General features: G+C 45.7%; 1 protein-coding gene across 2 annotated transcripts; it reads right to left on the reverse strand.

Annotated features, from left to right (window-relative positions):
- Window positions 1-5,130: 5,130 nt before the first annotated feature.
- F3 (coagulation factor III, tissue factor) lies at window positions 5,131-17,235 on the reverse strand. 2 transcript variants are annotated; one of them, XM_044238721.1, is made up of 6 exons: window positions 16,982-17,235; window positions 15,715-15,826; window positions 11,034-11,224; window positions 8,403-8,581; window positions 7,697-7,844; window positions 5,131-6,130 (listed from the first exon to the last, which is right to left on the reverse strand). In XM_044238721.1, the coding sequence occupies exons 1-6, from the start codon at window positions 17,079-17,081 to the stop codon at window positions 5,994-5,996; spliced, it is 867 nt and encodes a 288-aa protein (XP_044094656.1). In that variant the 5' UTR covers window positions 17,082-17,235; the 3' UTR covers window positions 5,131-5,993. The 2 variants fall into 2 exon arrangements, with proteins under 2 accessions (XP_044094656.1, XP_044094655.1); XM_044238720.1 differs by having other exon boundaries at window positions 7,685-7,844; window positions 16,982-17,234.
- Window positions 17,236-25,536: the final 8,301 nt, after the last annotated feature.

Here is a 25,536-nt window from a genome sequence, read left to right on the forward strand (position 1 = left end):
CTTTCAGCCTTGACCCTTCTTCCCACTTAGTCTGAAGTTGTATGATCAGTGTTCGGGGGGAGATGGAAGCAGAAAGCAGAGGGACATGAGGTTTGCTCTGGTTCAGGGCAGCCTAGACAGACAGGACTAGTGCACAGCCCGCAGATGTACTGAGGACAGGCAACAAGTAGGAGTCAGGCTCCCCCAGCCTCCAGCCCAGCCATCTCCGCCTAGCATAGATTTCCCAGGCTGGAGGGAATGGCTAGCCAGAGGGAAGTGGAGGGACCTGGAGGCAGGAACCCTGGCAGTGGGGGTGGCAGACTGGACACAGGGAAAAAGCGGATGTTCCAGGGAATCGCCAAATCACTCAGGAGGGTTTCTACCAGCTGGTGGAAAGGGAGCCTAAATTAAAATTATATCAAGGGTTAAAACAGTGAAGAAAGTTACAACTGCTGTCTCCATGGGCCTTATCCCTCTGTCTGTACCATCGCAGCACTCTGGGGCTTCAGAGCAGGGAGCAAGGGCAGCGGTGGGTGTGGGAGACCGGGTTGGAGCAGGGGTCGGGGATTGGAGCAGGGTTGGAGCAGGGGTGCAGGGGTGGGCCGGGGTCGGGCTGGGCAGGTGCCCCTGTGCCTGAGCTCAACGGCCTTTTGGGCTTCTTGCTGCCAGGGCAGCCCCTCCGGGGAAATCAGGAGCCCTGGGGAGACGGGGTGGGAGGGGCGTGAGACCCCTGCCAGCTCCCACCTGCCTCTTCCTTGAGGCCTTCGAGGATCCACACAAAGGACCATGCCCATTTTCCCTTTGAACTCACAGAGAGACCTGGTAGAAAACCCTAGGGAAAATTGTTCCCTCTGTATCTGGCACAGGGCCCAGGGCCCCTGGGCGGCAGAGGGAGAAGTCGGGGGAGGGGGGGAAGCCAGTTAGAGTAGGAGAGGGTGAGGACCCAGGGGAACCTGTGGCATCTAGCTCACACCCCTCTCTAAGCGCGCTAGCCTTCATGCCAACCTTCACACAGGCTGCGGCTTCAGTGCGCCTGTTCACACCTTGCGAGCATTTCCCCTTGATTAACTCTAATCTGGAATCATTCCAACTCCCCCCACCCCAGAGTCCTCTTGGAGGGTTGAGAGCAGTACCCCTGAAAACACAATATATAATTTTAAAAGGATAGCTATGATCGCTGTGAGGAAAATGGAATATAGGGACCCAGCGTGGGAATAGGGAGGCCTCCAGCTAGGAGGTTGTGGAAATAATCCAATAGGAGATGAGAATGGCTGGCATTAGTGGGATAGCTGAGGAGGAGGTTAACTTTTGTAAGTATTCTTTTTTTAAAGATTTATTTCTTTATTCCAGAAAGAGAGTGAGAGCTAGGGTGAGCTAAGAGGGGGGTTGGGAGCAGAGAGAGAGGGACCAGAAGACTCCCCACTGAGCATAGACACTCCCCCCACCCCCAAGGCAGGGCCCTATCCCAAGACCCTGATCATGACCTAAGCCTGATGCTTAACCTACTGAGCCACCCAGGCATCTCTGGAACTGGGGTATTTTAAAGGTAGAGCTGACCTCTTTGCTAATAGATTGAATGGGAGAAGAAAGAGAAGTCAGCGGTGACACAAAGGGTTTTGGCCTGAGCCAGTAGTGGTGCCATTTTTTGACGTAGGAAAGACGGGAAGAAACAGGTTTGGGGGGGGCGGAATTACAGATTCTCTTTGGCCATATTAAGATTGAGGTGCTAATTGTACATCTGGGTAGAGATGCTATAGTAGTTAGGTCTGCTGCATAGCTCGGGAGTGTCGGAAAGAGCCTGGGGGCACTGGGAGTCATCTGCATGCAGATGATAAGGGCATAAGGCAGGATAGAGCGAAATGATAGAGCCATGGACTTGGCTATATTTCACAGAGAATGATTATTGATAGACAATAGGTTGGAGCACTAAGGTGATCCAATATTTACAAATTGAGGATGGTGTCCAAGAAGCAGGAAATGAGAAGGAACTCCAGATGAGGGCTTCTATCAGGTCAAAGAAAGATTCATTTTTTAAGGTAGAGAATAATACAGTATGTTTGTGTTCTGATAGAAATAACTGAATGGAAAAGGCTATCTTGATAGTGCCATCAAGCAAGGATTATTTCAGGGCAAAATCATTTAGTAGTTGGGAGTGCATGAACACAGACATTTACAGTATAAACGTCCTTCTTTCTCTCTGTTTATACTCCGTGGTCAGTGCTTTCCCAGCTTCAGTTCAAGTGCTTTTGGCAAAAAAACAAAACAAAACAAAAAAAACAAACCTGAGCCACAGCTTACTTAGACAATTAAGTGGCTTATATCCTGTGAAAAGTCCATGGGTAGGGAGAACTTCAGGCAAGGTTTGATCCAGTATCTTGGTGACTTAGTTTCTTTCCTTCACCCTGCACTGCTCTCCAGTGTGTTATCTCCAGCTGAGGCTGGCTCCCTTTGTGGTCTTGAGATAACTGCCTGCAGCTCTGGGGGCCACAGGTTTCTTCATTATATTCCCCAAGAAAGAGTGTGCCCACAGTCCCAGAAAAAGCCCTGAGATTCATCTTTCCTAGATGAGGTTAGATCCTGTGCCTAAACCAATGTCTGCAGTAACAAGGAAGGAATGTATTGAATGGCAAAGCCAGAATCACCTAGATCCCAGATGAAAAGCAGGGGCTATGGCATGGGGAACAAGTGCCCACTGTAAGTTTCTGAACTAAAGTAACATGGTAACAGTAACAAACATCAGGCAACTGTTAAAGAAGAAATAACACCTGCTAAATACTCATGTATTAGAACAAGTAAGAATTGCACTTGGGAATGAGTTTATCTCCTATTTCATGGGCAGGGATAATTGTTCCTTATTTTACTTAAGAGACGGGTACTTCAATTATAGGTCATCAGCTGTAACTAGGGTAAAATGTCTTTGGATTTCACCAGTACTGACTACTTCTATGTAAATCAAACTTATTCAATAATTTGAGATCGTAAAGGTCTATTTTCAAAGCCTGAATTTTTTTTTTTGCATGTTTGTTTACTAACAGTTAGCTTTATGATACATCGAGGGCCAGGATAAGTAATGAAGTATAATTTGGCCCACAGGAGGGCAGCAGTTTCTGGATACCAGGAAAAAATTAATAGGCTTTTCTGCTCCGAGTACTACGGACAGTGTGGATTTTAGCAGCAGGTGTTCAGTCTCAGCAATAAGGACAGGTGGAGAAACACGAGACTGGGGACTCTGAAAATACAATCTGAGGGTTTTGGAGGGCAGGGGGGTGGGAGGTTGGGTGAGCCTGGTGGTGGGTATTATGGAGGGCACGTATTGCATGGAGCACTGGGTGTGGTGCGTAAACAATGAATTCTGGAACACTGAAAAGAAAATTAAAAAATAAATAAAAACTCTTTTTTTTAAAAAGTGCAATCAGGAAGCCTCCTGATCATCGCAGTGTGGTCTCATTCAGATCTGGAATGCATTCCTTCCCCGTGAACAGCCAGACACCTTGTTACTATCCAGACTGGCTTTCCCTTCTTTAGTGGATCCATTCACATTCCTTAGATAATGAGGCCTCAGAATCACATAATGACGTAGTTGTTCCTGGCAAGGTAGGAGCAGCCTAATGGAAACAGGCAGTCAGATGCCCTCTCTGGGACTTGTTCTACCACCCCCTCCTCCACATGGTGGACTAAGCTCTTTGTCCCAGGGAGCCCTGTGAGAGCAGGAATTCAAGGTAATGGCCAAAGCACACTTTACTGCAGGACACGCCCCCACACCAAGCTCTCTTCTGTTGACTCGGGTATAAAGGCACGCCTTCTTTCTCTGGCATAATGAAACACTGCCAAGTGTATGGCAGCCTCTCCCGTACTGATACCGATTGTTCGTGGCAAGCAAACCAATAAAATGAACCCAATACACTATGGGTCTGTTTTCCTTTATTTCTCTGAAGTTTCTACCACTTTTTTCCTTTCAGGCTACTATTTTTTAGGGGACAGCAAAGGTTTGATTTTCCCATCCTTCCAGAGAATATGATGTTATATCAAACATGTCATGTTTTAGAGTTTTGTTGATAACCCTTGGAATTCTTTGGAGCAGAGGAACAGAGGGATTTGAAATTCATGAACAACTGGACAGTGACCTGCTTCTTCTCTTATTTTAATGCTTGCTCAGGGTGTCTGTGGGGGACCCCTTCCAGGAGGGTGGGCCATCTGGGTGCTCTTTCTAGCCTGCACCGGCCCAGCCTTTCGCAGTGGGGAGCAAACACAGCTGTGGCCGTAGTAGGTGCCGGGAACCTCATTTCCGTCTCTAGCTGGAATCCCCTTTCAATACTCTTGTGAGATCAAGACTGTTCTGCCGTGTTTTATTTGTGTTTGAATGGTGGACTCCCTATTTCTCTACTCTAGAGGGAGGTAACGTGGTCAGCTGGACTCAGCGATGACTGAGAACCTACTGTCACCGCCTCCTTCAAAGGGCCGTGAACACGAGCCAGACCCAGTCCTAGCCACAAAGAGCTCTCAATTTAGTTTGCTTTTCACGAACTCCAGAGACTCTACTTCTCTCTCTGCCTATCTTCTATTGCCCTTTCATCCAATTTTCTTTCAAGATGATAGTCCAAAGAATTGGTCCTTTCTCCTCTCTAGCCTTCATCTGCAACTCCACCCAATGCCCACAAAAAGAAGTCACTCCCTCCCATCTGCAGTCTGCTGGATGATTTTCTCCCTTCCCGGACACCGTGTGCCCCTGCCATTGCTGTGTGATTGGTCGTGCCCCCCAGTAGGCAGTGTTGTCAGGTGTGATCAGATGTTGCCTGCCAGTGACAGGTGAACAGAAGTTCTAAGAGGTGGCTCAAAGCTTGAAGACATGGCTGCTGTTAGTACTCATTTTTTGTATTCCCTCTGCCCTGACCTAAATAGAGTCTTCCCCTTGGGTTCGGGTCTAGAATGAGAATGTAATTAAGAAGAGCTGCAGTCAACTTGGCAGCCACCAAACTAATGTAAGTGAGAATTCAAGATAGCGTTGTTGTTGTTGTTGTTCTTACTGTTGTTTTAAGATAGCGTTGTTTGAGCCACTGAGAATTTTCAGGTCATTTGTTCCGGCAGCAGAGCCAACTAATACAAAGTCCAAATCATAAATAAAAAAAATGGAAGGTATAATAAATACAATAGTCACAATTCCCAGCCACCTTTATTTGTATAAAAGTATATTAAATAAATTATTTCAATATATACAAATAGAACCATATTACTTCTATAAATAGAATATCCCCATGTATAAAACCTTTTAGAAAATTATATAAATATATACAATATTGACCATAAAAACTTGCAGTACCTTAAATCATCACCTCTATGTGGTCTCTATAGTAGTCTTATAAAAATATATATATATATAGTCTGCTGTCAAGTGCTTAATCCACAGCATCTGAGTCAATTAAAGTGCTAAACTGTAAGGTGCTTTAGGAATGTGCCCCAAAACAGAAGTCTTCTGCATTTAACACATTCATATAAAAGTTGCCAATTGTTTTGGAACTCTAAAGAACTCAGAAAAGAAGAACCTAAACACCATATATCACAAAAGAATTCTCTATGTTAGAAAACTTCACCCAAGTTCCATTTCACTCTCCCCTATGATTTGAAGTCAGCTTCTCAAAAGTTTTCCAAAAATCTACCCAAGATTTTTGTTCATCTGTTTTGATTACGTGATTTGGTTTCATTTGGGGTATAGAATGTACATTCAAACATATGATATGTGCAAAAGTTGCCATAGTGTTAAAATAGAAATTTTTAAATCTTGGAATTGGTTGTACCGTTCGTTACATTCCAAAGTGTCTAATGCTGTCGTTGAAACCAGAATCCTAATCGTGAGAACTGGTCAGATCAAGAGCTATCTCTGAGCTCAAGTCTCTATGCTCCAAGATACTCATTTGTGTTTCCATATATATATATATTCTGTTGTCTTACAAGTTCTTGGTCGCAGTGCACCTACACCCTACACTCCGTCGCGGACGGCAGCTCCCAGGACACACGCCTTATGCAGCATTGAGTGGGGAGCTCTCCTTCCCACTCTGCTGCGCGCGCACCTTCCTGCACTTGTACAGGGTCACAGACAGGATGATGATGAGGATGAGGACCACGAGCACCACAATTACAATGATGAGGAGCACTCCTGAAAGACAAAGGGTACCAATCAACTTCAACTTGGAGATCTTGCATCCCATTCATCAGTGGGCAGAACGGAGGGCAATAACCCCAAATGACACCAAATTAATGTTTTGTGTAATTTGAAATTTTTTTCCTCCGCTCTTTCCACGGCAACACATTTCAATTAGGAAAGAATAGGTCAAGTCCTCACTGTTTTAGGGCTGCTGATGGTGGTGAACATGATTTAATGGGCTGTTTAATAAACCGGATAATGTTGACAGCCTAGAAAGGGTACATGTAAGTGGGAGCAGGAACCACTGTTAGAAACAAGTGGCTAAAACTAATGCTGGTTTGGTGGCCAGGATTACAATCGTAGAAGATGAAGGTCAGTGCAAAGAGCGAGACACAGAGTGCTAGCAGGGTTCAGGTGAAGGACAGTAGATAATTGGTTGGGGCAATAGGAAGGCTTCCTGGTGGAGGTGGCATCTGAAATGGTTCTAAAGGACACATTTCAGTAGAAGAAAAAGAGGCAGGGAAGAAGTGATCTGAGTGTGTATGAGGACAGAGAGGCAGCAGAACCCCAGCTGGCTTGAGGGAGATAGATGTGAGGACTGGGGGTCTGATGGCACAGAGGGGTGCAGGACCAGATGGAAGGAGAGCCCTCTTCTTCCCCACTTCCATTGTGGTCAATCAATAGGAGAGAATTTACTTTAGTGTTTTTAGGGCACCTGGGTGGCTCAGTTGGTTAAGCGACTGCCTTCTGCTCAGGTCATGATCCCAGAGTCCTGGGATCAAGTCCCGCATGAGGCTCCCTGCTCGGTGGGGAGTCTGCTTCTCCTTCTGACCTTCTCTCTCATGCTCTCTCTCTCTCTCTCTCAAATAAATAAATAAATAAATATTTTTTTTAAAAGTGTTTTTAAATATTCAAATCTCGCCTTAGCAAGGAGCTATCCTATGACTCTTTTGTTCCCTGAATGTCCTCAGAATCCTTTCCCTATAAAGCCTGGAGGGCGACTCAGGATTTCAGCTTCACTGGACAAGTGTGAACCCCCCGTGGCACTTCTAGCTAGGAGCCACTCCTCACAAGGGGTCTGGGCCCCAGGTGTGCATACACCTGCACGAGGGACTATCTGGTAGATTCAGTCTCTTCCTTTCCGGGTTAGACTTTCAGACCCTGTGACAACGGCCCATGGTGCATGCTCACAAATGTCTAGTGGGTGCTGCTGCCGCTGGTTCAGACACTCCCCCATGACTCCCAGGATCGAATTTAAGTATGAAAAAATACACAGAGAAATCTGTGCTTTGATGTTAAATTGTAAACTTGCATCAAGTGTCCAGTGCTCAGTGGAGAGCCTGGCACATGGCAGGGGCTCAAGAACACACTAATACAAAGGGACAACACAGAAGCATTTCTAAATGCTTAAAATTGTAAGGGAACCCCCAGAACACACACACAAACAAACAACAACAAGGCTGTTTTTCCCAGAACAAAAGTCCATCCATCCTGGTTCTGAGGGTGGAACCAGTCTTCTGGAAGGCATCCGTGCCTCCCAGGCGAATGCTGGGCAGAGCCACTCACCTGTGAACGTACCTTTCTCATGGCTAGTGCACTCAATAGGACTTTCTGGACTCTTCTGGTTAGCCTTCCGTGATGGAATCGCTGCTTGAACACTGAAACAGTAGCTTTCTCCTTCATCCACATCAATCAAAAACTCATTAGTGTTTGTCTTGGCTGTTTTCTGTTAAAAGATGAAGAGTTCTGAATTCATCTGGGCTCAGAGTGAATTCTTTCCCCATTCCTAAGTCACTGTGGAAGGAAAAGCCTACAGGGACACACCTGACATAGAAAGGATTAGAAGTGACTTGGCTGCTCTGTTCCCCCTGGTAACTGCTAAGGACGTTTCTTCCAAGACCAAAAATATCCAATTTAGGTACATCCAACCCAATTGAGCTCCCCTAGAAGAGATGTGCCATAAAGGGAAAAAGGAATGAAGCAATCATCGTTGAATGGAAAACCGATTTTGTCTCTGGGATCCTCCAGAGAGAAAGAAATGGGAGGGCTGGCAGGAGCCTCAGAGACGACCCCGCCCAATCCTTGGCTGAGGAGCCTGCAGATCTGAGGGGTCCCGCCTGGAGTCCCAGGCAGAACCGCCCGCCCCCGCCCCCCCCCCCCCCCCGACCTCGCTGCTCTCTCACCGATCCCACTATGGCGTTTTTGAACTAAGGGGGGAAGTGGGCTGTAAAGTCAAGGACCATAATTTAAAACAAGTCATAAAAACAGATGAAAGAATCCTCACCTTTCCTGTACTTGAAGCTTTCCAGTAATAAAGTGTGTATATTAAGTTCTTGCCAAAAACATCCCGGAGGCTGAGGAAGGTGCCGTTCCTCCTAATTAATGTGCGCGTATCTCGTATGGTCACATTCAGCTTTGTCCCAACTTGTTTGAAACTCTGGATTGTTGGCCGTCCGAGCTTGGCTGAAACATAGAAAATGAGCTCCGCTAGAACCAAAGAATTCTCTACCAAGCAGAAGCCCATTCAGTTGTCACGGTTAATAGCAGCCCAGCCATCCCTCGTGGAGTGGCCTACAGAATGGGCTCCCCGGTGGTCGGGAGCCGAACCCCGAGACTTCCCAGGGCACTGCCATCTCTGTGCAAATATAATGGAGCCACAGACGTCACTTTAAATTTCCTTGCTGTCACAGCAGGAAATGCAAAAAGGAACAACTGAAATTACTTTTAATAATATATTTTGTTTAAACCCCAATAGCTAAAATATTATCATTTAACATGTAATCAATATAAAAAATTTTGGAGATATTTTTCAAAATCCAGGGTGTATGGCATTAGCTGTATTTCAAGTGCTCCGTAGCCATCTGTGGCTAGTGGCTGTTGTAGTAAATGATGCAGTTGTATAAGATTCCATATTTTAGATACAGTAAATTAGGGGCTGAGGGAAAGAGCAGGATAAGTCCTCAGGACCTCAGGGAGCCAGTGTCAACCATAGGGTCTCTGCAATGGCTCAGCAGTCTGCTGTGCTTAGGCTGTGTGACCGTAGAAATCCCAGTAATTCAACACAAATTACCAACAAGTGTGTGTGTGTGTGTGTGCACATGCAAAATTAATACATAAAATATTTTCTTCTTCTTTCTTTCTTTCTTTAAAGATTTTATTTATTTATTTGATAGAGAGAGAGCAAGCGCATGAGCAGTGGGAGAGGAAGAGGAAGAGGGAGAACCTGAGTCGAAGGCAGACACTTAACCGACTGAGCCACCCAGGCACCCCTATAAAATATTTTCTCTCTTATGCCAAAAAAGGATTTGAAGCGGCTTACAAAAAAACTCAAGAACTATAAAAGGAAATCATGAGGATCTGACCAAAGGGGGAATGAGTGACATGGACCCCGCACGGTCCCTGAAGTGTGGCTGTGGCTGAGCCCCTGTGAGAGATACACCAGAGAGGGCCACACAGGAGTCTGAAGACAGGCTCTGGCAACCGGGGGCTCAGGGAGGGCAGACAGACTCACTCGGGGTTTAGGTTACTTTCTATTTCCACTCTCACTGTAGACAGCAGAGGGGAAAGGTGGTGGACCGTCCCTCAGCCTCTCACCGTCCCTGCTGGGAGAGAGCATTCTCCCTCATTGGGCAGTCAGAGGGTCAATACAAAAAGCACCAGATAAAAAACGTAACACCCAGGGTGCTGGGGTGGCTCAGTTAAGCGTCCATCTTCGGCTCCGGTCATGATCCCAGGGTCTTGGAATCGAGCCCCACATTTATCTCTCCGCTCAGTGGGAGTTTGTTTCTCCCTCCCCCTCTGCAGCTCCCTGTACTTGGGCTCTCTTTCTCTCTCTCTTCTCTCAAATAAATAAATAAAACTTTAAACAAACAAACAAAAAACATAACACCCTTTCATTCTAACCTTTTGTTCTAATCCCTTTTGGAAGAGCAGCTGATTTCACTCTCCTCAATGTGCTACATCTGTTCATTAAAAATACCTAACTCAGGGGGCGCCTGGGTGGCTCAGTGGGTTAAGCCACTGCCTTCGGCTCAGGTCATGATCTCAGGGTCCTGGGATCGAGTCCCGCATCGGGCTATCTGCTTGGCAGGGAGCCTGCTTCCCTCTCTCTCTCTGCCTGCCTCTCTATCTATTTGTGATTTCTCTCTGTCAAATAAATAAAATATTAAAAAAAAAAAAATACCTAACTCAGAACTATAGTCCTGACCGAAAAAAAAAAAAAAATTCTAACTCTCCTGCTTGGCTGGAATCCTCTGCATTCCCTTGTTAGGTTCTAAGGTCAGCTTACTGGGGCAAAGGCTGGGGAAGGAAGCATTCCTCATTTACCAAGCCGGCATGAAGGAGGCAGGCTGGGGCGGGCCAGGCAGGGGCGGGCACACCACCGCATCCCGCGACTCCAGGCCTGCTCAGGTTATTTTAAAAGGTCAGCAGGCCTGATTGTGGGCTCAGAGGGGAACTAGACCTACAGAGATCTGTGACTGTTTGGTGAAAACCCTAACCTGGAACTTCTGGTCTCATGACGGAAGAGAATATTCCGGAGATTCATGCGATTCCGTCTCTTATAATCTCCTAAATATCCACGGGGGAAATGCTCAATCTACAGCTTTGGTGGGTTTCCTCCTCCCCCACCCATTCCCGGCCCCTCCCTGGGCCCTCCCCAGCCCCTCTACTGGGCCTGGGGATAGGGAAGTGGGGAGGGTAGTTACATGATGACACTGTTAACAACTGCAGAGTTTACGTTTCTGTGAACCTCCCACCACACCAGGAGTGAGCCAAGAGGGCTGTGGCACTTACCAGTTCCGGAGAAAGAGGATCTGTGTATGGATACATAGTCTTTTATGTGATAGTGCCTAAGAGTCACAAGCTCACAGAATATTCAGCTCAAGCATGAAAGGTTCTTACAAAGAGTACTTACTCTCCAGGTAAGGTGTGAACTCTGGGGAGTTTGTAAATGGAGGCTCCCCAGAGTAATCGGTGGCGTCAGCCGGGTAGGAGAGGACCCGCGCCTGGTACGTCTGATTCACGTCATTCCCAATCTCGTCGGTGAGGTCACACTCCGTGTCTGTGGTGTAGAAGCATTTGCTCTTCCAATTTCCAAGTCTAGGGCTACAGGGAGGAAAAGAGGCAGAGAAATGAAACGAGAGGACCTGCATCGGAGGCAGCTTGCTTTCTGGCTGGGGTTGGGTGTTATACTACCAGCCCCCACACGGGGTCCAAGCAGGCAGTGGTCCTTGCAGCAGCCTGGGGATGGCTTTGCAATGACTCACTTTTCACAGATAAGGCTATGGGGCAAGGTGAGAGCGGGTGTCCCTCTCCAAGTCACACAGCAGCTTGCCTGCTGGGTCTGTGCTCTCAACCATTTATGAAGTAGCTTGCTTGCTCGCTTTCTTAAGATTTTATTTATTTGAGAGAGAGAGCACAATGGGGTGGGGGGAAGGGGAAGGGCAGAGGGAGAAGCAGACTCCCTGCTGAGCAGGGAGCGGAACCTGGGACCCCAACACTGTGACCTGAACCGAAGACAGATGTTCAACTGACTGAGCCAGCCAGGTGCTGGCTTTCTTTCTTAAGAAAGAAAGAAATTTCCTTCTTAAAATGCAGACAATTTCTTATGGTTACATGGGAGAGAGAACAATTTCCCATCAAGACCCAGTTATTTGTTGTAGTCTACTTATTATATCATTCTATGACACACTGATTTTTTTTTTAAATTTATTTTAAAGGGAGAGCGAAAGCATGAGCAGGGGGAGGGAAAAAAGGAGAGGGAGAGAATCCCAAGGAAGCTCCATATGGAGTGTAGAGCCTGATGTGAGGCTCAATCTCATGACCTTGAGATGATGACCTGAGCCGAAATCAAGAGTCAGACACCCTACTGACTGAGCCACCCAGGAGTCCCTACTACATACTTATTTTATCACATTATATATTCTATGTGAAATACAGTCAATATATTTCTATGTGAAATATAGTCAATGTACTAATAATAGGTTATGTACTACATAACCATATATTCTATATATTATATTTGATTGTGGCCACTGTTGGTGTGGTTATTTATCACTGAATCTACCATATGCTAGGAATCATACAGGGCCTTTTACTCAGGTAACTTCACTTGATATAATCTTTCCAAGAAGGTATTGGATCTTTTTCACATATAAGGACACAAGCTCAGAGCCATTAAGTACCTTGTACAAGGTAACATAGCTAAGGCAGTGAGAATGGATGTATTCATCTCATTATACTACATGCCTCCCTCACTTCTATGTGAGTACAGCCCATCAAAGATGATCACATTACAATACCGGTAGGATCTAACAGTCTGAGAGACAAAGAGGCTAAGATAGAGATTTCCTTTGCGAGACATTATTGAAGAGGAAATAATTTAAGGAATTGCTAAACACGACATTCTTCTAAAGGATGGAAACATTTGTAGATGAGTGTCCCAGCCACTGGATCCAAACACCTGTGCCACGTACATTGACAGCCACACTGCTTTTCCCGTTAGCATCACAGACCACCGGAGAGCCCTGCCCAGCATTCAAGACCGTTCTCCAATACTGCTTTCTCCAAGAATCTCCGTATCTCCTTTCTCACAATTGGCCTCTCCCTTCTCTGTACCCCAGCACTGACATGTCCAACGAAGCACTTACTACAAACCTGGTACCAGGGTCCATGCCCTTGTGGCCCATGCACCCTGAAGCAGCACGGCTAAACGGAGGGCTCGCGTAGCTAGGTCTTGCTGAATGTTAGGTGGTTTGCACTTGTGGGCTGAATCAGGGGAAAACAAGCTGCCATGTGGATTCAGCTCTCTCAGTTCATGCATAAGAGCCCTAAGTACATATATTTAAAAAAAAAAAAATCTGAACTAACTCTCGGGGCTAAGAGGGCATGGGCAAATACACTCTTTGTCCTAAGATCCACAAACTGAGATGGATACAGAAATATTTTGGTTTCTTACATTTCTCTAACTTTCTGTGATAAAAGTAGAGAGGCTGTCTTAATTCCAGAATGACCAAAATGCATTTTTAATAATAATATCACTTCTATTCTAAAAAGTGAGAGAGAACATAATGATTCTTCTCCATCGCTATGGCACACCTACTGTTTGGGTTAACAGGAGAAAGCCTGCTGCGCTCTGGGGCTTCCTTCCATCTGAGAGACAGGTATTCCATTCGTCCCAGCTCACACACAGAAATCACAGTACTCTTCTGGTGAAATTAGCACAAGCGCCTAGATCCCCGAAAGCAGTAAAGTTTTGTGAAAAGGTAATGAAGGGGTTCTGTACTAAGTTCCTCTAAATGCTATTGTCAGCAATAACACTTTAAAAAGCTTCAAGCTTCCTCTAGGTATTGCAAAACCTCCCGGTTTGGAAATAATAAATGTCCCACTTGAATTACTAAGAAATTCCAACAGAAGCCAGATTCAACAATTTAAAAGCAGGTTGCTCTCTAGAAGCTTTGGAAGTTTCGTCTTAGCATTCAGAACATTTCCACAGAATCAATATTACAGGTGATGGTTGGGCACAATGGCTTGAGCCAATAGCACTTCCCAGCCACCACTGAAAACTTTTTTTGGGGGGAGGGGCAAATGCTGCCAGAGCTCCAAGTAGGAGCTCCAGGCACAGTAGGGGTGCCCTGGGATGGGGACAGGCTGGTGGTACCGGCAGGTGGGTAAAGAAGAGCAGCAGATTAAAATGCTTTCTCTAGGGGCAGAAAGCCAGGAAGGAGGAAAACTCACAGAGGGCCTTCCTTCCTCCTCCCAGCTTTGGGGGCTCCCATCTGACAATGGCCAACCCACCTAGGCAGCTGGTGGTCTGAGGTACTGGGGAGATCCCCGTTACAGAAGAGCCTGAGCACTCACTATAGGGGCAGTCATAATCAATCCCTCCCCTTCCCCAGGCAAGTTTCCTCTTCCTCCACTGCCATTGTCCTTCTCACCCAGGAATTGTATTTACTCAAGGGGTGGCTGAAGAAGAGTGTGGGGGAGGGGGACAGCCCCTAGGGCCTCTAGTGCAGAGGCAGGAGTATGGGGAGGTCACTGTCTTGGCAGGAACCCCTCATCCCTGGCTGCAGGCACCTGCGAGCCACAGCTCTGCTAGGATGTGTTACTGAAATAGCAGCAGCGGGGCGCCTGGGTGGCTCAGTGGGTTAAAGCCTCTGCCTTTGGCTCAGGTCATGGTCCTGGGGTCCTGGAATTGAGACCCCCCCCCATCGGCTCTCTGGTCAGCGGGAAGCCTGCTTCCCCCTCTCTCTCTGCCTACTTGTGATCTGTGTCAAATAAATAAATAAAATCTTAAAAAAAAAAATAAAGAAATAGCAGCAGCCTTGGAAAGTCTGAGAACTTAGAGCCCATCAAGGCTTCTGTTTAAAAATCAGGTTGGTGATAACAGTTGCCACATATTCTCCAAACCCAAGACTGAATATGTGTAGGAGTAAGCATTCCTCCTAAAATCCTATTTTCGTTATCCAGAAGGAAGATGTTTTACTAAGGTAAACCTCAGTGCTGTATCAGAGGAATTAATTACCAATTCTCAATTAGGGGACGCTGAATGGACGAGTTGGACCATAACCATAATTATTACCTGGGGTTCTGAAACACCTGTCATTCTCTCTCTATATCCATGCCCACAGCACGCACATACACAAGTTCTCTTCCCTGTTTAGCAATAGCCGTCATGAAGTTCATTTTTGAAAAAGAACATCTACCTCATAGAGGCTCTCTGTCCTTAGGAGCTGTGTTCCTAATACCATATAAAAGGTTTGACACAAGCTAAAACAAAACAGCAAAACACCTTGAATTTGGAGCCAGTGATTCCATTGTGCCTTTTTTCAATTAGCTCTCCTCTATTTAATAAGAACTCTATTGAGCCTCCTAGAACATTTCAGAAACCAAAAACTCCCCCAAGAAAATGGTGAAAACCGTCAAGGAAGATGGGCAGCATGCGTCTGACACTCAGATTGAAAATGCCAACCTACCATCTCTTGGAGGGAGCTGTCAGTCAGAGAGGACAGTGGCCAAGCAGCGTGGCTCCAACAACCCAGAATATAGACAGAGGAGCATTTCTTCCAGGCTTTAGTGAGTCACAACTTTGACCTCCTCTGAGTATATGTATGCAACCGAATTTTCAATCAGTGTCCAAAGATGAGTGAATCAAACACTGCTTTAGGGCAATGTCTACATTTGGACTCCTCCCCGCCCCCTCCACAACATGTTAGATCCGGCTCAGTCTAGACAGGGAGGAAAAAACCGTGTGCTTAAATGGGATTAGTATCCACTCAGGACAACATGTTCCCATGCTACCACAGCGGCTCAAGAAGGTTCATGTACCCCCAGCTTTGACTCCATTTAAGAATATTTCCATAGTGTCCAAAAACAAGTGAAACAGTCTATCAGTTTAAGCTGTGACAATGTTGCAGGATTCACGAGTATAGCTCTCGCCTGCAAATGACCAGGAATGCCCTTTGTGGTCTGTTAAATACTCTCATTCATTCATCAGCATTAAAGACATTTGTATTCAGCACAGGGAAGTGGAAACATCAAAAACTTTAATTTTCTTTTTCTTTCTCTCTTTCTTTTCTTTTTTGTACCTAGCTTACCTTATCTGAACCGTGTAGACATGATTGATGGGTTTGGGTTCCCACTCCAAAATTGTCTTGAAATTAGTTGATTTCCAAGTTAAGTTATATGCTACCACTACCTCTGTAGTGCCTTTAAACAATAGAAAAACAACTATTATTACATGAACTCAGCATATGATTTCACGTTGATGGTATAAAACCTCTTCCCACCCCCCCAAAATCACCATTAACTTCATACCAATTTTTTTTCCAACCAAAAAAGCTTCATTACTGAATTATCAAGACAAAAAAGATTTTCAAGTTTTTATTTTCTTAATTAAAGTCTTTGAAGTTCCTCATGGCAAGATCTACCTGGTAATCTAAGAAAAAATATAAGGATCTCAAAATCCTAGTTTGAAATTACTCAGGGGTGTGTGTGTGGTGGTGCAGGAGGGGGGGTTAAAATGGTGGGAAGCCCTGAGATAACTTGACCTAGAACCACAGCGCAGGAGCCTTCAGCCTCTTGCTATATCTAGGACCCAGCCCAGGAAGTACAGGACTCAGAGGTTCAACTCACCAGGGAAGGCCAGGTAAGAAGGGTTTGGGATAAGTTATGGACAAGGGCAGATCCCACGCGTGTGAGAGAGATTAGGGCTGAATACCATAAGAAAGCCAAATCTTGACTTTTTCCATTTTTATCTAACATGTCTCTATATAGAAACTTCCGGACAGCTAGTCAGAGGTGTGGCCTGTCACACCATGGGATGGGTTTCATTAGGATGCGTTATTATTAAGGTCTGTTTTGCCAATACTCAGCAGGTCAGTCTCTGCCATGCCGCGCACACGGAATAAGCATATGGGGCATGCACAATGTGGTGTCTGCTCCAATCTAAGCGACTTTTTGCAGCAAGATTGCCTCTAACTCAATCTAAAACAAAGATGTCCAAGAAAAGACCGCAAGGGCGGATCTTTATCCAGGCAAGTGCACGTGCAATAACACGGTACGCTGACCAGGCCAAGTGGTGATCACTGGAAAACACCTTCCCTAAACTCAAAGCGGGAGCCACAAATCCCTGTATGCCATAATGACGGACTCGGGAGCAAGATTCTCCAGCAGAAGGGACGCCAACGACTACCCTCCATCACCCGCCTGCGCGCCTCGGGAGCCGGCTTCGGCTACGTTCGGACTTCGCTGCTTGAGAGAGGACTCGGCCGTCTCAAGGGGGTGCGGGGCACCTCCGGGCAGCAGGGCGAGCCCCCTCCTCCGGCCGCGCGCCGCTGGGTTTCGGGAGCGGGTGCCACTCACCTGACGTTCTGGCCACCTGCAGGAGGACCCAGATAAGCAAGAGCATCCTAGCGACTGCGGCCTCGGGGCTGGGTACCCGGGGCCAGGTGGGGGTCTCCATGTCCACAAGCTGGCGGCGAGGTCGGGAGGACTCCGTTGCGCCCCGAAGACTAGAGAGGTTGCGTTGGAGGCGCCGATGGCAGCGTGCTAGAGCGGGAAGGGGTGCGGGGAACCCTGAATCTGGGGGAGCCCGCGCTCGGGCGCGCTTTAAAGAGCCGCGCGACCGCCCGCTCCTCGTGTGCCCCTCGGTCCGCCCCCGCCGCTCCTCCCCACTCCTGCCTCCGGCCGGGCTACTGGCCGTCGCGGTGGGCGGCCCCAGGCCAGTCCCCACCCCTGTCCCGCCTCCTCCGGGGAGGAAACTCCCAGCGGTGATTCACCCGTGATTCAATCGCGCGGCAGAGCGCGATGCTTCCCTTCGGCCCCGGCGGCTCCAGGTGCGGCGGGGGACAAGGTCCCCCCGGCTTCCCGGCCCCGTCACCCCCGAGCCACCCAGGCCGGCGACCCCAACGTCCGACCTGAGTGGGCAGGTCTGTGGGGAAGAAAGCGGGGGCGCGTCGGGAGGAGTTCTCGAGGTGGAGGCAAGGATTCTCCCCTACTCTTTGGTTCCGGTGCTGTCCCCGGCGGCGGGAGCGGCAGCACTTACAAGTTGAACCGCACGTAGCGGCTCCGGGCTCGCTGGCGTGGCGGGGAGCATTCGCCCGGCGCGCCGAGCACCTGGGGCCGAGCCTCGGAATCTGTGGCCAAGTTGGGGCTGACGGCGAGCGGGGCTCTCTCCCACCTGAGGTTCGGCCTCATGCAGGTCCGGAGGTCCGGAGGTCAGTTAGCCCAGGCTCAGCCCAGCCCAGCAGGGGTAGTGACCGAGGAAGAGCTGCGGTAGTCTGGCGGTTTGCCCTTGGGAGAATTCCAGCATGACATCTGCAGCTTGGTGGTTCCAGAAAGGATTGTTCTCACACTGAAGAAGACGGTCGTGGGACTGAGTTCCATCCAAGTGTAGAGAAATCAAAAATGAAATTAAAAAATAGCATCAGACTTTTATTTTATTTTTTGCCGCTCTTAAGCATTGGGTTTTTTTTTTTGTTTTTTTTTTTTTTTTTTGAATCTATTTCTGCCTTCCTCTTCTGGGCTTTCCTATAAAATTGTCAGGCAAGAGAACGTTAACTCCTATTCTAAGTGGCATTGTAAGAGGTGTTGTCAAAGTACTTGACATCATTCTGTTTTATTACTATGTAGTTGCCTCCAAGATAGACTGGAGAGGTTTTAGGGAGCAAGCAAAGTCTCCCACTTTTTTCTAGGGAATTTAGCCTTGCCTTTTAGTACATACTACATACACATTTCCATAATGCCTGTTGAGCCATAGCAATACACTCATTTTAAAAGAAATAAAATCCTGCAATTTTTTTTTTTCTCCCTCTGCCTGAAACTGAAATAGCACCTCCAGGTTTAGCTCTTGTCCATCTTTCCTGGAAGCTGAAAGCTGCACTTGATGGTTTCCTCTTTGAGACCTCTTCCAGGCCTAAAACCCACAGAATTTATATTTGCAAAATGAGACCATGCAAGCCTCTTTTTTTGTAGTCTCTGGGCCTGAGTCATTTTCCCTAACAGAGATTTAGCCCAGCTTGGGATGCGATTCTTTGCACTGAAGTTGAAGGTACCTACAAGAAAATGTTATACTTGCTTCCCAAGACCAGGGAACTGTTGCTCTATCTACAGAGTAATTGGTTCCATTTGGAGCCACTGACTGTCCTGAAATTATAAAGGGCTTTAAGTTATGTCAAGATCAGCATTTTGGCAAGGAAAATATGTTTAATGTTAGAAGGTGACACAAAAAGGGATGTAAAGTTGATAAATTAGATAAATTTTTATTTTGCATATTCACTAAAATTATCAGATAAGGAAAAGAAGAATTCCTTGGGTTTCTGGGGAGGTTTTTGAGGAAATGTGGAATTAACATTCTTAAAAGTTTGAAAAATGTTATAAAAATTTATTGCTGTTTTCAAGAAAAAGAGGAAGCAGACTGGCTATAGTAAATAATGTCTCTGTGATACCACTGTCGATCAGACAGTGGCCAGACAACTTCTAGATCACTGTTGCTTGGCACTGTTAAAAGTACATTCCTGAAGTTTTACTATTGATATTTATTACACAGAAACAAATTAATTGTTAAAATTATTCCCTATTCTTACATTTTTTTTTAAACCTCCTTCGTGAAGTTGAACTCCCTCCTACCTGATGTATCTTGGAAGATTCTGAGAAGTGTGAAACATGCCTAAACTATAATGATAATCAGGCTGGCCTGATCAGTCCCTTTATGATTAGATCTTAGAGTACCAGAGGGCTGGAGGGGACCTCACAGACATCCTTCTAAGGATGAGAAGCCTATGACCAGCCTCACAGAGCAGATCTGGTCTGCTGGCCTCACAGACATTTTTTTTTTTTTTTTTTTTCCCCACAACCATGCTTTCTTCTACTCCGAATACATGGAAGTAAGATTGGGTCATAAGGGCGCCTGGGTGGCTCAGTGGGTTAAGCCACTGCCTTCGGCTCAGGTCATGATCTCAGGGTCCTGGGATCGAGCCCCGAATCGGGCTCTCTGCTTAGAAGGGAGCCTGCTTCCTCCAATCTCTCTCTCTTCCTGCCTCTCTGCCTACTTGTGATCTCTGTCAAATAAATAAATAAAATCTTTAAAAAAAAAAAAAAGATTGGGTCATAAACCCAAGCTTACTTGATTAATTTACTCGTCCATAGACATTCAACAGTGCTCTACAGTAGGTGTAGAAAACGCTGGCAGTTTGGGGAACACACCGTTCCTTGACGCGTGCATGTACGGATCCATGTAGGAGAGGTCGTGTTCCTTTTGCATAAACAGTGATGCACTGTGCTTGATGAGGAGTCTAGAAATGACTGGGCAGCTTTGCAGCGCTTCCTCGGTAGCCCCCACTAACTGCACTGACTTGCTTTTATCGAGTTCTTCACTTGATTTCAACTGCGTGTTTGTCATCTTTCTTCTGCCCTAGAGCTCCTTGGGGCACTAGGGACTGGATTTTTTCCTTTACATGTCTCAACCCTTTGCACAATTACCAGCACATGGTAGGCTTTTATTTTAATACATTTGAATCAATGAACATTTTTATGAGAACTGTGCATGCAGCCAAATATTTTCATTGGCATTCAAGAGGCAAAAATTTTTTTTCATTGAAATTTTTCATTGAGTGTTCCATAATGCTCAGATGGGTAAGAAAATGCAAATCCATCGTGGGTTACATGGTATTACTTGACAGCAAGCTCCAGCTGGCTAAATAGTAAATAATGATTCTTGCTACTGCCAGAAAATGTGAGCAAGAGGAGAGGTAGCTGGATAGCAGGAAAACAAATGTGGAAGTTTGGGAACTGGTTAGCATTTTTCTAATAGCCTCAGTTCTAGGATGATTCAGAAGATTTTCAGTCATATGATGAGGCTGTTGTTGCATGGCAAGGCTTCCTGACTTTTTAGAGTAAATTGTACAAAAGGTATATCTCCCCGGGAAGGGGATAGGTGAAGCTTTGGGGTCTGTGAACTTGAGAGTAATTTACATAAAACTATTATATTCATGTAAAAGTGGTAAAAAGAGTAGTGAATCCATTTTACCCCAAATCCAGGTAAAAGGCAAACTAGGACAAAAGGCCAGAGAGACTTAGGGAGTGGGGAACACAGAGTTCTGGAAAAAGAAAATATGACTTAGCAAAACTTAAAAAAACATCTGGCAGGGTATAGTTAGTCATGGAAAAATTGGCAGTCATGAGTGTGCATTTTATGAAAATAATTATGTGCTAGTCCAACAGTTAACATTTGGATGGAAATTAAATAGTGGAGAGCCTATACAATGAAATCTACTATCTATCTTCATTATTTGAAAATATTTCTATTAGCTGTCTAAAATAGTTTGCAAGAAGCTTTACCAAGTAAGTTATCACAAAGCACGTATTTTAAAAAGCAAAATTTTAGAGAAAAAGCTTCCAGTTCAAGCCTTAGATAGGATTAATATTTTAAGCACAAAAGTATCTTTATAAACCTAAGGCTTTTCAGTCTGTCAACTTCCATTTTGGTGGGCAGTAAATATTATTCTTACTCTGTATATACAATTTTGACAAAATAGGTAAATCATAAATGTAAGTTGTGGATATTGTTTTAATAACAAAAAGTCATTCAAATGAAAACATATAATGTATGATCTCATGAATATAACATATAATTTTAAAGTTTTAATATGGTATAATTTTATGTAAGCATCCTTTAACTCTTAATTTCTGTAGCTCCTTAACTTGATGAACAGAAACCCATTCATTCAGTAAATACTTGATTATCTACCTGATGTTGAGTTCTCTCTAGACTTTGGGCATACAGAATAAAACAAAGAGTCCCTTTCCTATTGAATATATCAGCACTCCTACTTACTGTCCTGATTTTAATTGTTTGAATGATTTCCCGTCAGCATTTTGGATTGGTTATAAAATGATATTACTTATTTAAAAATTTTGTTGCATGCCAAAAACCCCCCAAAACAAGGTTAGGCATGTAATGTAATGGTCAGACAGAAATCTTCAACTCAGAAAATTAGGCTTGAAATACATGTATGTTATCCATTTGAAAGTACAAGTGAATTTTCAAAGTGTAGCACATGGGAAAAAAAGTGAATCCCAGTATAGAAAGCCAACTCTAGAAAAAGGCAAATGATAGCTAGGTTGATGGTGGCAGTGGGTTGTACCCTAGATGAAGAGAAAAAAAAAAAAAAGGGAAATAAACAGTTTAAGAGTATTTGCACCTGGAGCCTTTATTCTTTTTTCAAGAATTCAGTTGTTGACATTTTATAAACCAGCATGGTTCACAGATGCTCTAACATCTTAGCCCGTAAACCATCCAGCCACTTGCAGCTGTTCATGGTAGATTCTCCATCCTGTGACACCAATGCCTCCTTCAAACAGAGCTTGCTGGCTGGGAAGTCACTGCTGAATGAGGAAAGTTGTGTCCACACTGGAGGCATGTGTATAATGTTTGGCTAGTGGTGAAGTGGTGACTGCCACTCTAAACCACTACCTCTGGTTTCTATATGGCAGCAACTCATGGGTCTAAATCAGCTATGGACCAGCCATGAAATGCCTCCTATTCCCTGTCATGAGGAGCTGGACAGGATATATGCTCTAGACAGGGCTTGTGGCACCGTGACAGGGACTGGGTTTTCAGAATTTGGTAAACCTTACAGACAGCTGTTAAAATGACCAAATTGAATGGATCTCAAGTCTGGCCCTTGGTTTTTTTTTTTTTTTTTTTTTTAGGTCTTATACATTTGTCAGAGAGAGAGTGAGAGTACAAGCAGGGGGAGCAGCAGGCAGAAAAAGAAGCAGGTTCCCCGCTGAGCAAGGAACCCAATGTGGGACTCAATCCCAGGACCCTGAGATCATGACTGGAGCCAAAGGCAGATGCTTAATGGACTGGGCCATCCAGGCGAGTCCCCTGGCCCTTGATTTTAAGAATAGTATTTGTCTTACATCTTCTTTATGGATTTGTCAACCAAAATCTTGCCTTCTGCAGGCTAATAAATACTTACTGAGGGATTACCCTGTGCAGGGCAATGTACCAGAAACTGTCTTAGGTGTCCTTTTGTGAAAATATCTTGCAAGCTTGTCAGAGAACTAAGGCCCAAGTGTAAGCTTCCACAGGAGAAGGCGTGATAAGTGAGGTAGGATATGTTGCCATGTCTCTCACTAGTAGATGGAGAGCTCTGTGCCAGAGGATGCTTTATCTTTACTAATATTCCCAGGTCCTGGCACAGTGCCTAGCATGTGGTGTGTCCTCCACACCTATAAAGCTTTGTTTAAAGATAGAGAAGGGATTTGGGACTTCTCAAAAGGGAAGAGAGAATTCACATTTCACTGGGGTGATGAGAGAAGCTTCCTTGGAGGAAAGCACTGTCTATGCTGGACCATAGTGGAGTGGCTGAGGGGAGAAAGGATGAGCCAAGAGCTGAGGCCTGTCCTCACATAATGGGTTTAGGCATCCTGCAGGTGACAGGTGTTGTTGGAAGCTGGAACGTTGGCTCATGGACATCTCTGCAGGCTTCATCAAGTCTGGACTTGATTCAGTTGACTGTACCTTAAGAAACTCACTCTTCTGGTTTATCAGAAGCATTGAGTCAGGGGGTGCAGGAGGAAGCTAGACCCCTAACTTCCATGGCAGCTGAGGAATAGAAAGGACAGGCAGTCTGAAGGAAGAAGCTGTGGGACTCAGTGACAGATTGTGACTGGAGGGCAGAAAGGAGACAGCGTGGTAAGGTCTTGGGGCAGAGAAAGGTAGCAGCACAGGTCAAGATAGAGCCTGGAAGAGAAGGTTGGCAGCTCATAAACTGTCAATTTTACATAAGTTGAGGGTGAGGGGGTAGTGGACCCCTAAGAAAGCTGCCCAGCACGAAGAGTTGGAAACGGGGCACCAAGGCTTGGGAAGAGATCAAGGCTAGTGTTAGAAACTGGGAGACATTTGCCTAGGTTTGGTGAAAGATGTAAAAGTAGATAAGGTCTCCAAAGGAGGGTCTATAGTAACAGCAAATCCCATAGCTCCAACCAAAGGGGCGTGTATAAGTTCATGGGACTGGGAAACTCATAGTCTAGTGGAAGGACTGCAGAAACCAGGGCTTCTGAGCCTGGGTCTCTCTCCTGCCCTTGCCTGCTCTTTCTCCCATGTCTCAATGCAGCTGGTCTCCATTTGTGTCTGCACACAGACTCCCACGTGGTAGGGCCTGGTTATGGCCAATAGCACAGAGTGACATTTTCTCTGCTCCATCACATCAGGGTTTGGCCATCGTGCCAGGGAAGGTCTTTGAGTATCTGTCTTTGGGGCATTTGCCCACCCTTTGGCCAATCACCATTGCCAGAGGAATACCAGGTCTGGCCATGTGTCTGCTCCTGGGGCTGGGGAGTGGGTCTGCTCCTGGAAGGAGCAGACTGAGAAAGTCAGCAGTCGGATGGAAACAGTAGTTACCAGTGAGCCTAGGACTGAGACTGGAGAAGGAAGATGACATGGAAAAAAAGTAAAGGAAAGTCCAGAGAGATGGGGAAGACAGACAGACCCTAACTCTAAAGGAGCAGAGTTTTCATAAGAAAGAAGAGGTCATGACAGCCTAGGATGAGCAGAAAGCCAGTTACATATGGAATTTTAATGGGTGCTAAAACACCTAACTCCTAAAATTAACTTGGCTATTGATCTTGTCAAGTTTTTCACTTCTTTGGGTGGAAACTAGAAAGATCTGCACAGCTGAGTAGGGGAGACACGCATCAGGTTTTCTCAGTCATTCAGATCAATTCAACAAACATTTGTTGCTGTTTCCTCCCTCCTACCCCCAACATGTGGGGCATGAAGTTAGGTGCCAGGGACACAAAAATAAAGGAGATATATTCTTGCTCTGAAGATTATGAGATGAAGGACAACATGAAACAAACAATAAAGCACGGTATGTGCCATGTCCATCAATCCCAGGAATGCTTATGGAGCACCTACTGTATACTTGACTTGTGCTGGGTACCTGGGGAGTCCAGCCTTTCGCCTGGTCAGTGGCCAGAATCCTCATCCTCCTACCACAGTCATTGCCCTATAATGAAGTTAATCATGGGGTCATTGTCTTCTGCTTTGGTCTAAGCATCATGCGGGCAGGAATGCGTCTGCCTTGGTCCTTCACTGAAGGCCAGTACCTCTAACCCCTAGACGCTACCATCAGATAGTTGCCAAATGAGGAAACAGCAAACTATGCATAGCCCTAACACATTGCCATTTTCTGAGCATCCAGGAAATCTACAAAATAACATGTTCTCTCTACGTTGAGCCTTTTATTTATTCTTAGCTGATGTCATGCTCCCAGTGGAAAAGCAAATGATCATTAAGAAGCCTTCAGCAGCTTTCAGGAGCTGTTTCTGTTATTTGTGACCAGTAAAAACAACCTGAAAATACTAGTCTAGCATCCTCTAGGTATTAGCTTATTTAATCCTCACAGAAATCCTGTGAGAGGTAGCACAGGTCAAGATTTAACCCAGAGCCCAGAGAGGTTAATTCACTCACCCAGCGTTACACAGCGGGGAAGTGGCAGAACTGGGATTTGAACACAGGCAGTTAGCTTCAGGGTGCACTTCCACAGCCAATATAAGACCATGCCACCTTTCACAGTGAGAGCATTAAGGTGTGCACATTTCCCGCTGCATGGATTCTAGCCCCTTTTTCTTTTTCCCCCTTTTCTGTTTTCAGCCTTGGGAAGCTGGCCCTCTCTGGGATTCCTGGCTTTGAAATAAGGGGAATTTCCAATAGAAAGCCAAGCCAAAGCCAGCCGTTAGTTGAGAATGAAGGGTTCCTTCTTTTGCTTTGTTTCCAACTCATTTAGTCCTTAATGTTTTTGACAACCAAATTCTTTTCTCTCCAGAGCAGAAAAGAAAGGAGACCCTAGCCTAAAAATGCCTTATTTTCCCCTGACAACATGAAACAAATGCTCTTCCCTATTTCT

The sequence above is a fragment of the Neovison vison genome, chromosome 2 (assembly GCF_020171115.1).
Source record: "Neovison vison isolate M4711 chromosome 2, ASM_NN_V1, whole genome shotgun sequence".
In the NCBI taxonomy this organism is placed as follows: domain Eukaryota; kingdom Metazoa; phylum Chordata; class Mammalia; order Carnivora; family Mustelidae; genus Neogale; species Neogale vison.

Excerpts from the sequence above, each read along its gene's own strand:
- F3 (XM_044238720.1), bottom strand. The coding sequence starts at position 17,081 with ATGGAGACCCCCACCTGGCCCCGGGTACCCAGCCCCGAGGCCGCAGTC. Across the intron at positions 11,225-15,714 it reads GTCTACACGGTTCAGATAAG|CCCTAGACTTGGAAATTGGA; the intron begins GTAAGCTAGGTA and ends TCCTCCCTGTAG. Across the intron at positions 7,845-8,402 it reads AAGCTTCAAGTACAGGAAAG|AAAACAGCCAAGACAAACAC; the intron begins GTGAGGATTCTT and ends ATCTTTTAACAG.